General features: G+C 47.4%; 1 protein-coding gene across 3 annotated transcripts in view; it reads left to right on the forward strand.

Moving 5' to 3' along the window:
- Nucleotides 1–13,541, forward strand: part of PHKG2 (phosphorylase kinase catalytic subunit gamma 2) — a 556,437-nt gene that overhangs the window by 456,827 nt on the left and 86,069 nt on the right. For all 3 annotated transcript variants that reach the window (XM_044086635.1, XM_044086637.1, XM_044086636.1), the window contains exons 8-9: nt 800–953; nt 1,082–1,207. In XM_044086635.1, the coding sequence (XP_043942570.1) occupies nt 800–953; nt 1,082–1,207 (280 nt within the window). The remainder of the gene's footprint in view (nt 1–799; nt 954–1,081; nt 1,208–13,541) is intronic.

Raw genomic sequence — 13,541 nt, forward strand, 5'->3', positions numbered from 1 at the left:
GAGCTAAGAAAAGCAGACCTTCACAACTCAGTTGCCATCTTAGAATCCATCCCCAGGAAAGTTTCATTGATAAAGGAAATGCACACACAGCTTGTAGTCAAATAGCTTGACTTTTCCTGAGGCATAAAAGGCACTGAAGGTGAGAATCTGTGGTGTAATCTATTAACCAGTGTCACACTTTGACCATTCCTGGGGATAACGTTGGCCTTGGAAAGATCTGCAAGTCACAGATCTAATCAGGTGATCAGAATTATAATGCAAAACACTTTGACCATTCCTGGGGATAACGTTGGCCTTGGAAAGATCTGCAAGTCACAGATCTAATCAGGTGATCAGAATTATAATGCAAAACAGTACAAGTGGGAAAGAAAAATTGTCTGTGTCAGCTAGCTATGCACTTATTGGATAAAGAGTAGTGGAAGTTCCCTGTGCACTCGCATAGCCAAATTTCCCATAGTCCATGTGAACAACAGTTCTGGTCTTCCCTGAAAGATGGATGCTGGCCCACAAGAATGTTCAAAAGCTGTAGAATTGGGGACACATGGTCAGTTATCCACCTATAACATAGTCCAATATGTGATGTTCCACAATGCAGTATTAAGCTTACTGGAATGTCTGTCCTTACTTAAATTGATTATAGTTACACCACTTTAGTACTCTAGAAGCCAGGAAAAAGTCATTGTCATTGGTGCTGTCGACAGAAAAATAATTGACAGTTTGATTTGTCTGTGTATTTAGTTTCAAAATGTGTTTAGCATGTCATTAATTCTCTGTTTTGTTGTCCCCTTCTCTTGAACAGCTGGGCATGTGGAGTGATAATGTACACATTGTTAGCAGGCTCACCTCCATTTTGGCACCGGAAGCAGATGTTGATGCTGCGTATGATTATGGAGGGACGTTACCAGTTTGGCTCACCTGAGTGGGATGATAGATCGGATACTGTTAAAGACTTGGTAAGCTGTGGCTATGGTCCAGCAATGGAGAAGTTCATATTTCTTTGTAAATGCAGTTTGCATAAACTCACACACACTTGGCTGTTCTTGTTGCAAATGTTTTATTTGAATAATTTGTTTGTGTTCAGATTTCAAGGCTATTAGAAGTTGAACCATCTCGGAGATTGACTGCGGAGCAGGCCCTTTCACACCCATTCTTCCAGCGTTATGAAAGGAAGGAAGAAAGAAAATTCTGTCCATATCGGAAGTTTAGGGTAAAAAAGACAAAACTGTTTTTATACTTTATTGCAGAGTATGTATGGAGATAACATTTCTGGTACAGTAACAGTAATAAATTTTTCTGCTAGCATTCTTGTTTATAACATGTGTAGGAGCTTATTGCTGGAGACAGAATGGAGTGCATGAACTAATGATGTTATGTGATCCTATCTCGCCTACATTCTGAATGATGGGTTCGGAGCCGATCCCTCGGCTCCGACTCGGCACGCTTATGCCAAAGAGCGAAGTCTCTTATTGGCTGAGCTTACTATATCCCAGGATGCACCACTGCCAGTCCCCCAGATCTCGTTTGCCGCTTCCCTGCAAAGACGTGGTCTCGAGCTGGCTGGGCTGAGTAGCTTTTATTAACTACTTTTTCTGTCAGTTTTTTGCTCTTTTATATCACAAAAGCCGTTTTAACGGCTATCGCTGCCTTTGTGTATGTTTGAGTTGTGAAATTTGTTGTGTGTGATTGGGTTGAGTTTGTTTCGGCCCCCCTTACAATCCAGGGCCTTTTCGATCAACCTTTGTAACTGAAGCTTTTAGTGGTTTAAAGTTCCCGGTCATTACAGCTAAGGTTGTGTTTTACACTATTACTGTAAGCCTTGGGTTTTTGTCACAAGCGAATCTATAGTTGTTAAATTTCCTGTCAGAAATTGTTTAACATCATGTCTCAAACCCCTAGGCCTTTGGGCTTTGACAAATGTTCTAAATGTGCTTTTAAGATGTCTGTTACTGATGACCATCTACTTTGTGTATATTGTTTAGGGCAAAGCACTTGCAGGAGTCTTGCAGCGATGTCACGCTTTTTCCTCAAGGGTCCTCCAGGAGAGGAAAAATAAATTGATTCTCAAGGGGTTAATTAAACCCTCTTTGAAGAAGCCTTGTCTTCCTCTCCGCTCCTGCCAAAAGAAAAGGGCTTCGGTTCCGACCAGTCCGTCGGATCCGACTGCCAAGAGACCTAGGCAGGCCTCTCCTTCGGCTCCAAAGACTTGGAGCCGAGGTCGAACGGTCTGCCTCGATGCCTCCAGTATCGACTCCGGCTTCGGAGCCGATGGCTGGGGCATCGAGAGGCGGGTCACCTTCGCCGGCTCCACTGCTCTCGGAGCCGACAAGGGTCGCCCGCCAGACACTTCCTCCTCGGCGCCAAGTCTACCTCGCACCGATGGAATCTGGTGTGTTTCCTCGGCGCCGATTCTCATCGAGTCGCCTGAGCCGGTCCCCTAGTCCCTTGGGGCCGAGGGAGAGGTCTTCAACCCGCTCTGTTTCCTCTCGGTCTTCGAGAATGTCGGATTCTGATATAGACAGGGTGCTCCAAAGACTGTTCCAGTCCCCAGTCTTCCAAAAATTTGTTTCGCTCCGACCCAGTTGGCTTCGGAGCCGATGACCATGACCCACCCCATTGCCATTCCTCCTCCGACTGCTTCGGCTCCGGAGCAGGTGCTCTTGGAGCCGGTGGAGATCTCAGGGTCGGCTCCTACCCTTACTCCAACCCGGCCCTCGGGTCCGAGTTTGGTACGCTGGACTTCTTCGGCTGGACCCGAGGGTGATGTTTCGGGACCTATGCTTCGGTTCCGAGCCTCCCTCTCGGTGCTTCGCTGCGGGACTTCCGCCTACCATCATGGCTCCGGAGACCGGACACTCCCAGGATTCTGGGGTCCGCTTTCAGGGCCATGAGGAGTGCCTTGGCCAAATCCTCTTCGCCATCTCTCGGTTTACCAGCACCTTCCCTGGGCGTGGAGACTGGGTCTTTGGCAGTTCCCCTGTCCGTAGCCAGCGGAGCCCCGAGGCCTGAGGTTACCCCCAGTGGGGTTCCCTCCTCCTGAGGGTTCTTCGAGTTGTCTTCAGAGGAACCCCCAAGGAAGAGATCGTGCAAGAGGAAGCACGTGGACTCCCCGAGTCTATTACATCGGACACTGATATGGATGATGCGGAGGGGTCCCCTAAGTCGCCCTCGGATGATGTCTCATTTGCAGACATCTTAGAGATCCTCAAACAACGAGGCGGCTGGATATCCAAACCCCTCTGCGGACGAATCAGTGCTCCTCAAGGCCTTTGGGGCTCAGCCTCCGCCTCCTGGGTGTCTCCGCCTTCGACGAGCTTCTGGATTTAGTTTGTCAAGGGCGTGGGAACATCCGGATACCGTGGAACCAGTCCCTTCTCGTCCAAACAAATTTTTATCTGCTCCCCGAGAAGGAGTTCCTTACAAAAGGCGTGGCTGTAGATGCCATGGTGGTGGCATCTGCTACACAACAGGACGTGGCAGAGGCTTCAACGCCCATCCATCCTCCTAATAAGGAGTCTAGGAGTATGGATAGGTACGGAAGCGCACCCTGACTTCAGCGGCCTTTACCTTAAGGTCTCTGAATTATTTGGCACATTTTACCAGGCTTCAGAGGGATCTGGTCAAGGAGTTGTCAGATTCCTCTCGGTAACCTACCTGAGCAGCTAGCCCAGTCCGTTAGCTCTCAGTTGGCTATCCTTACGCCAATTGCTAACTCGCCCATGAGGCTCATTTCCTATGCGGCCAAGGGGCGGGTAGAGCGGCAGGCACAGGCGTGGCTCTACGGAGACAAGCCTGGCTCCGCTTGTGTCAGTTTGCGGAGGCCTTCAAGTCTTCCTTCGCCGACGCTCCCTTTGATGGGTCCTCATTGTTTGGACCCAAGGTGAAAGACACCCTTACCCGCTGTGAGCAAGAGGGAAAAACGTTATCTGCCGTAGGGGCCCGTTATTCCACTCCCTTTCGGCCTTACCCCAAGGCCAAAGGAGGGGGGAAAATGTGGTTCCGAAAATCTCGCAAGTTTTTCTCCCAACAGCAGGAAGATTCCCCGCCCAGAGGCAGAGGGCGGGGAAATTTTTCAGGGAGACGCCGTCCCAGAGGCGGCAGAGGGCCCCGCAATTCTGGAGACCGCGAGTCCTTTCGTGGCTCTTCAGCCTCCCACACGACATGAGGGATTGCCCGGCTGTGCTGCTCCGGAGCCAGTCGGGTGTCGTTTTGCCAAGCACCTAAAAGCCTGGGAGTCAATCACTCAGGACAGATGGGTGCTTCGGATAATTGCCGGAGGTTACACCATCCCATTCAAATACTCACCCTCCGTCCAAGAGAATCCCGGACCCACCACCCAGTCAAAGGGAAATAGCAGCCGCAGAAGCTTTAAAGCTGCTAGAAAAAGGAGTCATCCAAATGGTCCCCACAGACCAGATCGGATCAGGAAATTACTCCAGGTTCTTTTTAGTGCCAAAAAAGACAGGCGCCCTGAGCCCAATATTGATCTCAGAAGACTGAACCAATCGGTCACGAAGGCCAAATGCGGAATGGTCACGTTGCAATCCATTCTCCCGTTGTTGGAGAAGGATGTTTGGATGTGCTCCATAGACCTCAAGGACGCCTATTATCACATACCGATACATCAGGCGTCCAGAAGGTATCTGCGCTTCAGCCTGGGAGTCAGTCATTACCAATTTTGTGCGCTGCCCTTTGGTCTCACCACAGCCCCCAGGGTGTTCACCAAGTGTTTGGCAGTAGTGACAGCTCACCTGAGGAGTCTTGGATTCCAAGTGTTTCCCTATCTCGACGACTGGCTCCTGACTGCCACCACCAGGCATCTACTAATGGACAACCTCAAAGCCACCATCTCTCTGGGTGTTTCCCTAGGGATTACATTCAATTGGTCAAAGTCTGTCTTGCTGCCCTCTCAGCGCATAAAGTTTATAGGAGCAGAGATAGACTCAAGATTGATGCGCGTCTTTCTTCCTGCCGAAAGGATCCGAACTTTACAGGGCCAAGTTCAAGCTCTGATCTCGAGATCCAAAGCCCCAGCCAGGTTGGTCCTACAGGTTCTAGGCTCAATGTCTGCCACGGTACTTTTAGTTCCTCTAGCAAGGTTACACATGGGGATTCTTCAGTGGCTCTTGTCAACTCAATGGTCCTTTCAGGATCTTCCCCTCAATCACCACATCATGATTACGGAAATATGCAAAAGGGACCTTCGCTGGTGGCTTCAAACATCCAACTTGGATCAGGGAAAACCCTTTGTTCTCCCCCCTCCAGTGGTTACCCTGACGACAGATGCCTCCCAGATAGGGTGGGGGGGGCATTGTCTGGGCAGGCTAGTTCAGGGCTCCTGGCTTCCGGACGAAGCTCTTCTCCACATCAACGTGTTGGAAATGAGGGCTGTACTTCTATCCCTACAGGCCTTACACAAGTTTCTTCCTCAGGGCATCATCGCCATCCACACAGACAACATGTCGGTGGTTTGGTATCTGAACAAACAAGGAGGGACCAGATCGTATCCCCTTTGCAGAGAGGCCATGAGAGTGTGGGAATGGGCTGTAGCTACCAACCGCTTCTTGGTAGCGACCCACATCCCGGCAAAGTCAAATGTATTGGCGGACAAATTAAGCAGGACAATTCTCTCTCCTCACGAATGGTCTCTAAACCGCACAGTAGCAGCCCAGGTTTTCAAGAGATGGGGGACGCCATGCTGCGACCTATTTGCAACTCCACAAAACACCAAGTGCCAAAGGTTCTTCTCCTTGATTCCACATCAGGAAGTACCAGCCATGGATGCTCTAGCACAACCTTGGCCAACAGGGCTACTTTATGCCTTTCCTCCAATACCACTCCTTCCCAAAGTTATTCAAAAGCTTCTCAACTAGGGTCTTCAATGATTCTGATTGCCCCATACTGGCCTCGTCAGATATGGTTTCCTTACCTGAAAAAAGCATGCAGTGGACGATCCGTGGACCTTAGACCTGATCCCGGATTTGCTAATCCATCAGTCGGGACATTGGCATCAGTCCCTTCAATCTCTGAAATTGACAGCTTGGCTCCTCCACTTCCAACCTTAGTTAGAAGTCACACACTAGACCCGGAAGTTGTTCACATTTTATATTCGGCCCACAAACCCACCACTAACAAATTGTACCTCAGTAAGTGGAAGAGGTTTGCTATCTGGGCTCAACTCAAGGGCTTAGACCCTATCACTGCTCCTGTCCCAGAGGTTTTGAAATTCTTAACATCCCTGTTTAATCAGGGATCTTCTGTCTCAATTATTAAAGTTCAACTAGCTGCTATCTCTAAGTTCCATGAATCCACGGATCCTCCCTTGATGAGCAGCAGACTATGCAAAACATTCATTAAAGGTGCGAGTCTGTTAAGACCACCAGTTTTTCATCCTGCACCTCCGTGATCTTGATTTGGTGCTTCACATTAACATCCCCCTTTTGAACCGGCTGCTACATGCGAATTAAAATATCTGTCTTGGAAAACGGCATTCTTAGTGGCTATTACTTGGCAAGAAGAGTCTCAGAGCTTCAAGCCCTGTCTATTAAACCACCGTATTTGATTTTCCACAAAGATAGAGTATCACTCAGGCCTAATCCATCCTTTGTTCCAAAGGTCTGCTCTAGTTTCTGTCTTCAACAATCTCTAGAACTACCAGTTTTCTTTCCGAAATTCTCTAATGAAGCAGAATACACTCTCCATAAATTGGATGTTCACAGGCAATTACGCTTCTATTTAGACAGGACTCAGCAACTTCGTAAGTCAGACCAGTTGTTTGTGTCCTTCTCAGATAATAAATTGGGCCAAACCATCACGAAAGCTACAATCTCAAAATGGATCAGAGATTGCATAACTCAGGCCTATTCTTCTTCAAATAAACATCTTACATCATCTATCAAAGCTCATTCTACCAGAGCTATGGCTACTTCTATAGCCTTTCATTCCAAGCTCGCTATATCGAAATTTGTGCTGCGGCTACTTGGTCCAACCCGCACACTTTCATTTCCCACTACAAATTGGATGTGGCATCTAAAGGACGAGCATCATTTGGTTCCACGGTTCTCAGGAGTGTTTTCCAGTGAGCCACCCAGGATTCAGGTGCTAGGGACGCTGTCCCATCATTCAGAATGTAGGCGAGATAGATCACATAACATCTTTTAGTTATGTACTCACCATAACTTCAGATGTTTGGGATCCATCTCCACATTCCTGATACCCACCCGCCTTCCCCCTGCCTTGCAGATCAGAAGAGATGGAACGGTTTTGAGCTCCACTGTTTTTATCTTGTTTCATCTGACGATGTTATATAAGCAGGGTATGCATGTGTGCATGTATGCGGACAAACTAGATCTGGGGGACTGGCAGTGGTGCATCCTGGGATATAGTAAGCTCAGCCAATAAGAGACTTCGCTCTTTGGCATAAGCGTGCCGAGTCGGAGCCGAGGGATCGGCTCCGAACCCATCATTCAGAATGTAGGCGAGATGGATCCCAAACATCTGAAGTTATGGTGAGTACATAACTAAAAGTTTAGAATGCAGCATGTTTGGGGAGAGATGGGAGCATTTCTCTGCCTCAGTGGGTCTCTTCTGAGGCAGAATATTGTCTGAAGTAGCCACTGCTGAATGATGTTTGCTCATCCTAGAGGGACAAAAGAGCTTCCCAAAAAAAGTAAGATGTAATGTGATCCTATCTCGCCTACATTCATTACTGATCCTCGGCTCCGACTCGGCCGCTATAACTAGCACGAAGTCTCTCATTGGCTGGGCCAACCCTGTATCCCAGGATGTAACACGCCCAAACCCCCAGATCTCGTTTGCCGCTCCTAGAGTAATGACGTGGTCTCGACTTGGCTGTGGCTAAGTACCCTCTCTTTTTTTGAACTCATAGCTGTTTCTCGAGTTTTATACTAAAAAAGCTATTCTAATAGCTACGTTGTCTGTTGTATCCATTTTTTTTGTGAATTATTGCGTGTATTGTTAGGTTTGTGTGGTAATCCTTTTGTTTGGCGGGTTAGGCCCGTTTAAGTTAGAGGGCCTTTGCCCTATCTTGTGTCGTTGGTGTTTGGGCGTTTAAGTTAGAGCCCTTTTCTCCCTCCCTACCTTGTGTTGCTGAGTGTGTGTTGATTTATAGTTTAAGTTTAAATCTAAATCTGAAGTAGTTGCTGGCAGCTTTCCAAGCTACAAGATCCGAGCTCCTAGCTCCTCCCCCTACCCATAATCCTCTGCTAGCTGCTGTATTACCTCAGATCGTTTTTTGCCGCGGCTGATGTAGCTACTTTTAAAGAGCTCCTGGTTCGGTGAGATCGTTAAATTACTAAACCTCTCCTTTTTTTCTTTAGTTTTGTAAAATTAGTTGTGTACGTGTGTGTAGGGCCCTGATGTCCTTCAAGGATGCATCTGCAGTCCTTACAAATGGGTTGTCCTGTCGTCAGGCAGCCCTTCGGTCGGCCGGATTCCAAAGTCTGGGTCTGGCCTCGGCTGATGTCGCACTTCACCCGACGTCATAGCTGCAGTTATTCGGGTATAAAGGCATCAGCCGATGCCATCTTCCTCAGTCTTTCTTGCCGCGTGGCGCCCGAAGCAGAAGCTGTTCGCAAGTGCCGGTCGGTCAGAACCAGAGATTACTACTACCGAAGACTTCTAAAAAGCTAAGTACCCTGTTGGGGACTCTTTCTTGCCTCAACCGATGTCAGAAAAAGTGAATAACTGTTTAACTTGTGGGAAACGAATACCTCATTAAGATTTCCACTCTTACTGCTTACCTTGTTTAGGCCCAGACCACGACGTAGCAGCTTGTCTAGCCTGTGCTTCTTTCAACCGACGAACGCTTAGACGTCGGTCGGAATTTGCAGAGGAGTTTTTCGGCTCCGCTTTTGCTTACATTATGCCGTCGGATCCTCCGACTACGCAAATATCTAAAAAGCGCAAGGAAAAGGACCGACACTCATGTCGGGCGGTTTCGGCGAAACCGCGGTTAAGCCAACCGCGAGTGTCTCTGTTTCGGCTGAAACCGAGTCCACGGTTCTTCCTTCGGCCGAAAGCTTACCTACTACCGAGGCCTCATCCAGCATGGCTGAATCTGCTACTGAAATCCCAGCAGGTTCACAGGATTTATCTGATACTATTCCTTTGGATATTTCTACCCCTGCACGTGGAGCTGCTAGGCCACCTGCATCCATGTCAATTACGGCCTTTGCCAGGGCTAAAGCAGCAAAATCTACCAAAACTGTACCTGCTAAGACCCCCTCTCACAGGCCTAGCTCTAGTTCTCAAATGCTTACTCTAGCAGAGGATCTCATTTCTTTGATCCGGGGATCCCAACTACACCCAGACAGAGCATCTCACCCACCTCCAGAGAAGAGGCCTAGAGTAGAGCCCCCTGAGCCAGTTTCTTCAGATGGCTCCTCTGATGAATCAGATAATTCAAACCCTCCAGAGGACCCTTTTTCTCCTTATGAAGACTCTGATGCAGAAGAGTCCATTCCTTCTGCCTCTCCGCCTGAGGAATTTTCTTTTGGGGAAACCTTGCATGCTATGAGGGAACAATTTCAATGGCAGGGCCAGGATTTTTCAGACTCTAGGAAAAGGCTTAGAACCTTTTTGCATTTGCCACAGCATAGGCCTTTAGCCATTCCTCCAGTACTTACTGTTGTGGATGATGCATTTAATGATGTTTGTACTGCTCCTGATTCTCTTCCTCCGGCCCCTGCTAAGCCCGATAGGTACTACAGGGTTCCGGACACACATTATCATTTGTATAAGGCTCCTTTTGCAGATCCTGAAACTATCTCCCAGGGACCCAAGGCTGTAGCAGCTACCTCTGCCAAAAACCCCCTCCCCTCTGAAAGGCTATCTAGGGCCTTAGAGAGATGGGGTAAAAAAGTATACACTTCTGCTACTCTTTCAGCTACTCTTTCAGCTAGGGCCTTGAACTGTCAATTCCACATGATTCAGTATCAGGAATTTATGTTAGACCAGTTAACTAAAAAACTGTCCTCGGATGAACCATTAGATAAAAAATCTGTTCAGGAATTGGTAAATAACATTCAACAGGTCAGTAATCATTCCTTAAAATGCGGCTATGATGCACTGGAGGCTTCCTTTAGATCAGCCATGACTGGTACAGTGATCAGAAGACATGCATGGTTAAAAGAGCAGTCCTTACCAGACCATGTTAAATCAAAGCTTCTAGATGCTCCCATGGATAAGCTCAATTTGTTTGGCTCCCCTGCACAGCAGGTGCTGAAGAAGGTAGAAGAGAAAGCAAAATCTGTCCAGACAGTCAAGGATTTCTTGCAGGTCCAGCCTCCAAGGTTTAGCAGGAACTGGCCTTCCAAGAATTGGTCCTTTCCAGACACCTCCAGAGCTCAGAGAGGCAGGAATAGACGCTCAAGAGGCAGGGGTCAATCCAGAGGTGCCTACAGGGGACGCCAGTGGCAGGCTAACAACCAGCGAGGTACAGCCACAGATCCAGCCACCACCACTTCCACAGGACAATCACAGTGACTTGGCTCTGGCACCGCCTACCAGGGAACAACTAGAAGCACCCTTAGGCGGAAGCTAGCCTTATTTTCAGTAAACTGGCATTACATCACAGGAGACAAATGGATTTTACAGACAATAGACCAAGGTTACAGGTTTCACTTCCATACTCTACCAAGGAAGAGAGGAATGCCAAACCTACCTCCAAATCAGAAGACAGAAGCTCTAAAACAAATAACTCACTTACTAAGGATGAGAGCTGTAGAAAGGGTACCATCTATGGAACAAGGACAAGGATTTTACTCCAGACTCTTCCTGGTACCAAGAAAAGAAAACCAATGGAGACCTATTCTCGACCTGTCCGCTTTAAACACATACCTCATTGTTCCAAAATTCAAAATGCTGACCCTACAGCAGCTTCTTCCCATGCTGGGCAAGGAATCTTGGCTGGTAACTCTAGATCTCAAGGAGGCATACCTGCACATCCCCATACGACCAAATTGCAGAAGATACCTCAGATTTCTTGCAGGATCAGAGCATTATCAATTCTCAGCATTGCCCTTTGGCTTATCTACTGCGCCCAGAGTATTCACGAAATGCCTGGCATCAGTAATTGCTAATTGCAGGCTACAGGGGATTCAAATCTACCCTTACCTGGACGATTGCCTGTTACAAGCGGACAACAAAAACAAATTAACAAAAGACTTGAAAAAGGTCATTCATCAACTGCAAGCCCTGGGATACACAGTCAATATAAAAAAGTCAAGACTGATACCATCCCAAAGGATAACCTTCTTGGGTGCAGAGCTGGACACATCAAAACAAATGGCATCCCTAACCGTAGAAAAACAGGAGCAACTTCCTCTCTACTTCATGGCATTAACAAAGCAGAACCAGCTAACAGCAAGAAAAGTCCTGCAAGCCCTGGGTTACATGGCATCCTGCATAATATTGGTTCCACATGCCAGACTACATATGAGGAAATTACAGTGGTACCTAAGGAATTTATGGTCTCAGCACAAGCACAGCCTAGAAACCAAAATTCCAATAATTCCATGCCTGAAGCAAGAATTCCAATGGTGGGCTCAGGCCTGTCAATCAAACAAAGGACTGCCTTTCAACAGCACTCAACCAAGCCAGACCATTACAACGGACGCCTCAGACCTCGGTTGGGGGGCGCACATGCTGGACAAGTGCATACAAGGCTTATGGACTCAAGACCAGCTGCACCTACACATAAATCAAAAGGAAATGCTGGCAGTAAAACTGGCAATACAGACATTCAGACCATTTCTTCGACAGGGTCAACTGTTGATAAGGACGGACAACACCACAGTTATGTGGTACATCAACAAACAGGGAGGCACACATTCATACCCTCTATGCCGGATGGCAATGGACCTCTGGAATGTGGCCCTGAGCTACAACATTCAGTTACAAGCAATTTTTGTGCCAGGAAAAGAAAATATACTAGCAGACATCCTAAGCAGAACTACCACGGATGCCCACGAATGGATGCTACATCCGGACATCTTCAAAACCATTACAGGGAAATGGGGACTACCAGAAATAGACTTATTTGCATCCCCGCACAGTCACCAACTGAAAAAATTCTGCACGAGGACGTACCACCCACTTGCCTGGAAAGTGGACTCCCTATCTTTCAGCTGGAAAAACTTGACAGCATATGCATTCCCACTTCTTCCTTTGATGCACAAGGTGCTATTGAAGATCAAAGAAGACCGTCCAAGGATCATCCTGATAGCTCCAGACTGGCCAAGGCAACATTGGTACCCATTACTGAGGAGTATGTCTCGGGAACAAATATGGCCTCTGCCCCTAGTTCCCTTACTGTTAACACAGAACAACTTCAAAACCCTGCATCCAAACCTGAAAACACTGCAGCTGGCTGCCTGGAACATTGCATAATACCAAATAACCCAAATTTATCTCAAAGGGTTAAAGACATTATCTTGGAGGCTCGCAGACCCTCAACAAGAAAAAATTATTCAGCAAAATGGAAAAGATATTTCATTTGGAGTACTGCAAAAGGAGAAAATGTGTCACTGGTAAGCATTGCTAACATCCTGGAATACTTGGCAGAGCTCTTCCACAATGGCCTGTCCTATTCTTCCATTAAGATTCATGCCTCAGCTATTTCAGCAGAAAACAACCTGGATCCTCCAGTCTTCTCACATCCTCTGCTCAGGCAGTTCCTGAGAGGAATTAAAAATGTGAAACCACCTAGGAAGCCACCATTGCCAGCATGGGACTTGAACTTTGTGCTAGAAAAGTTGACACTCCCTCCTTTCGAGCCAGCAGCAACAGCAGAATTACAGTACTTATCATGGAAAACTGCTTTCCTGCTTGCAATCACTTCAGCAAGAAGGGTTTCAGAACTACAGGCATTAATGGCAGTACAGCCCTTCCTGATCTTCCATCAAGATAGAGTGTCCATGAGAACTAATCCTACTTTTATGCCAAAGGTGGTCTCCAGGGTATCTTTAAACCAAGCTATCCACCTGCCTACATTCTTCCCCAACCCACAGAACAGGGGAGTTGCATACCTTGGATGTACATAGACAATTACGTTACTACCTGGACAGGACCAAGAGCAATAGAAAAACTGACCAGCTACTGGTAGCATATGCACCAGGAATGGAAGGCAAAGCAATTTCAAAACAGACAATCTCTAAGTGGGTAGGAAATTGCATCAGATTTTGTTACTCTTATCATGGGAAGAAAACTCCAGAAAACATCAGACCTCACCCTACAAGGGCTACAGCCACTACCACAGCTTTTTTACGAGGAGTGGCTACCAAAGACATTTTAGAGGCTGCTACTTGGAGCTCCGTGCATACATTTGCCAAGCATTATAATTTACCCTTATACTCCAGATCCCGAGCAGGGTTTGCCACTGCTGTTTTGCAAGGGATCTTAACTACACCATAATCATCTTAGTGCCTCCTCCCCCAGTTTGGCTATGGTATTCTACCCATTTGTAAGGACTGCAGATGCATCCTTGAAGGACATAGTACAGTTCTGTACCTACCATAAATGTA

The sequence above is a fragment of the Protopterus annectens genome, chromosome 10.part0, assembly GCF_019279795.1.
Source record: "Protopterus annectens isolate FY-2018-M chromosome 10.part0, PAN1.0, whole genome shotgun sequence".
NCBI lineage: Eukaryota > Metazoa > Chordata > Ceratodontiformes > Protopteridae > Protopterus > Protopterus annectens.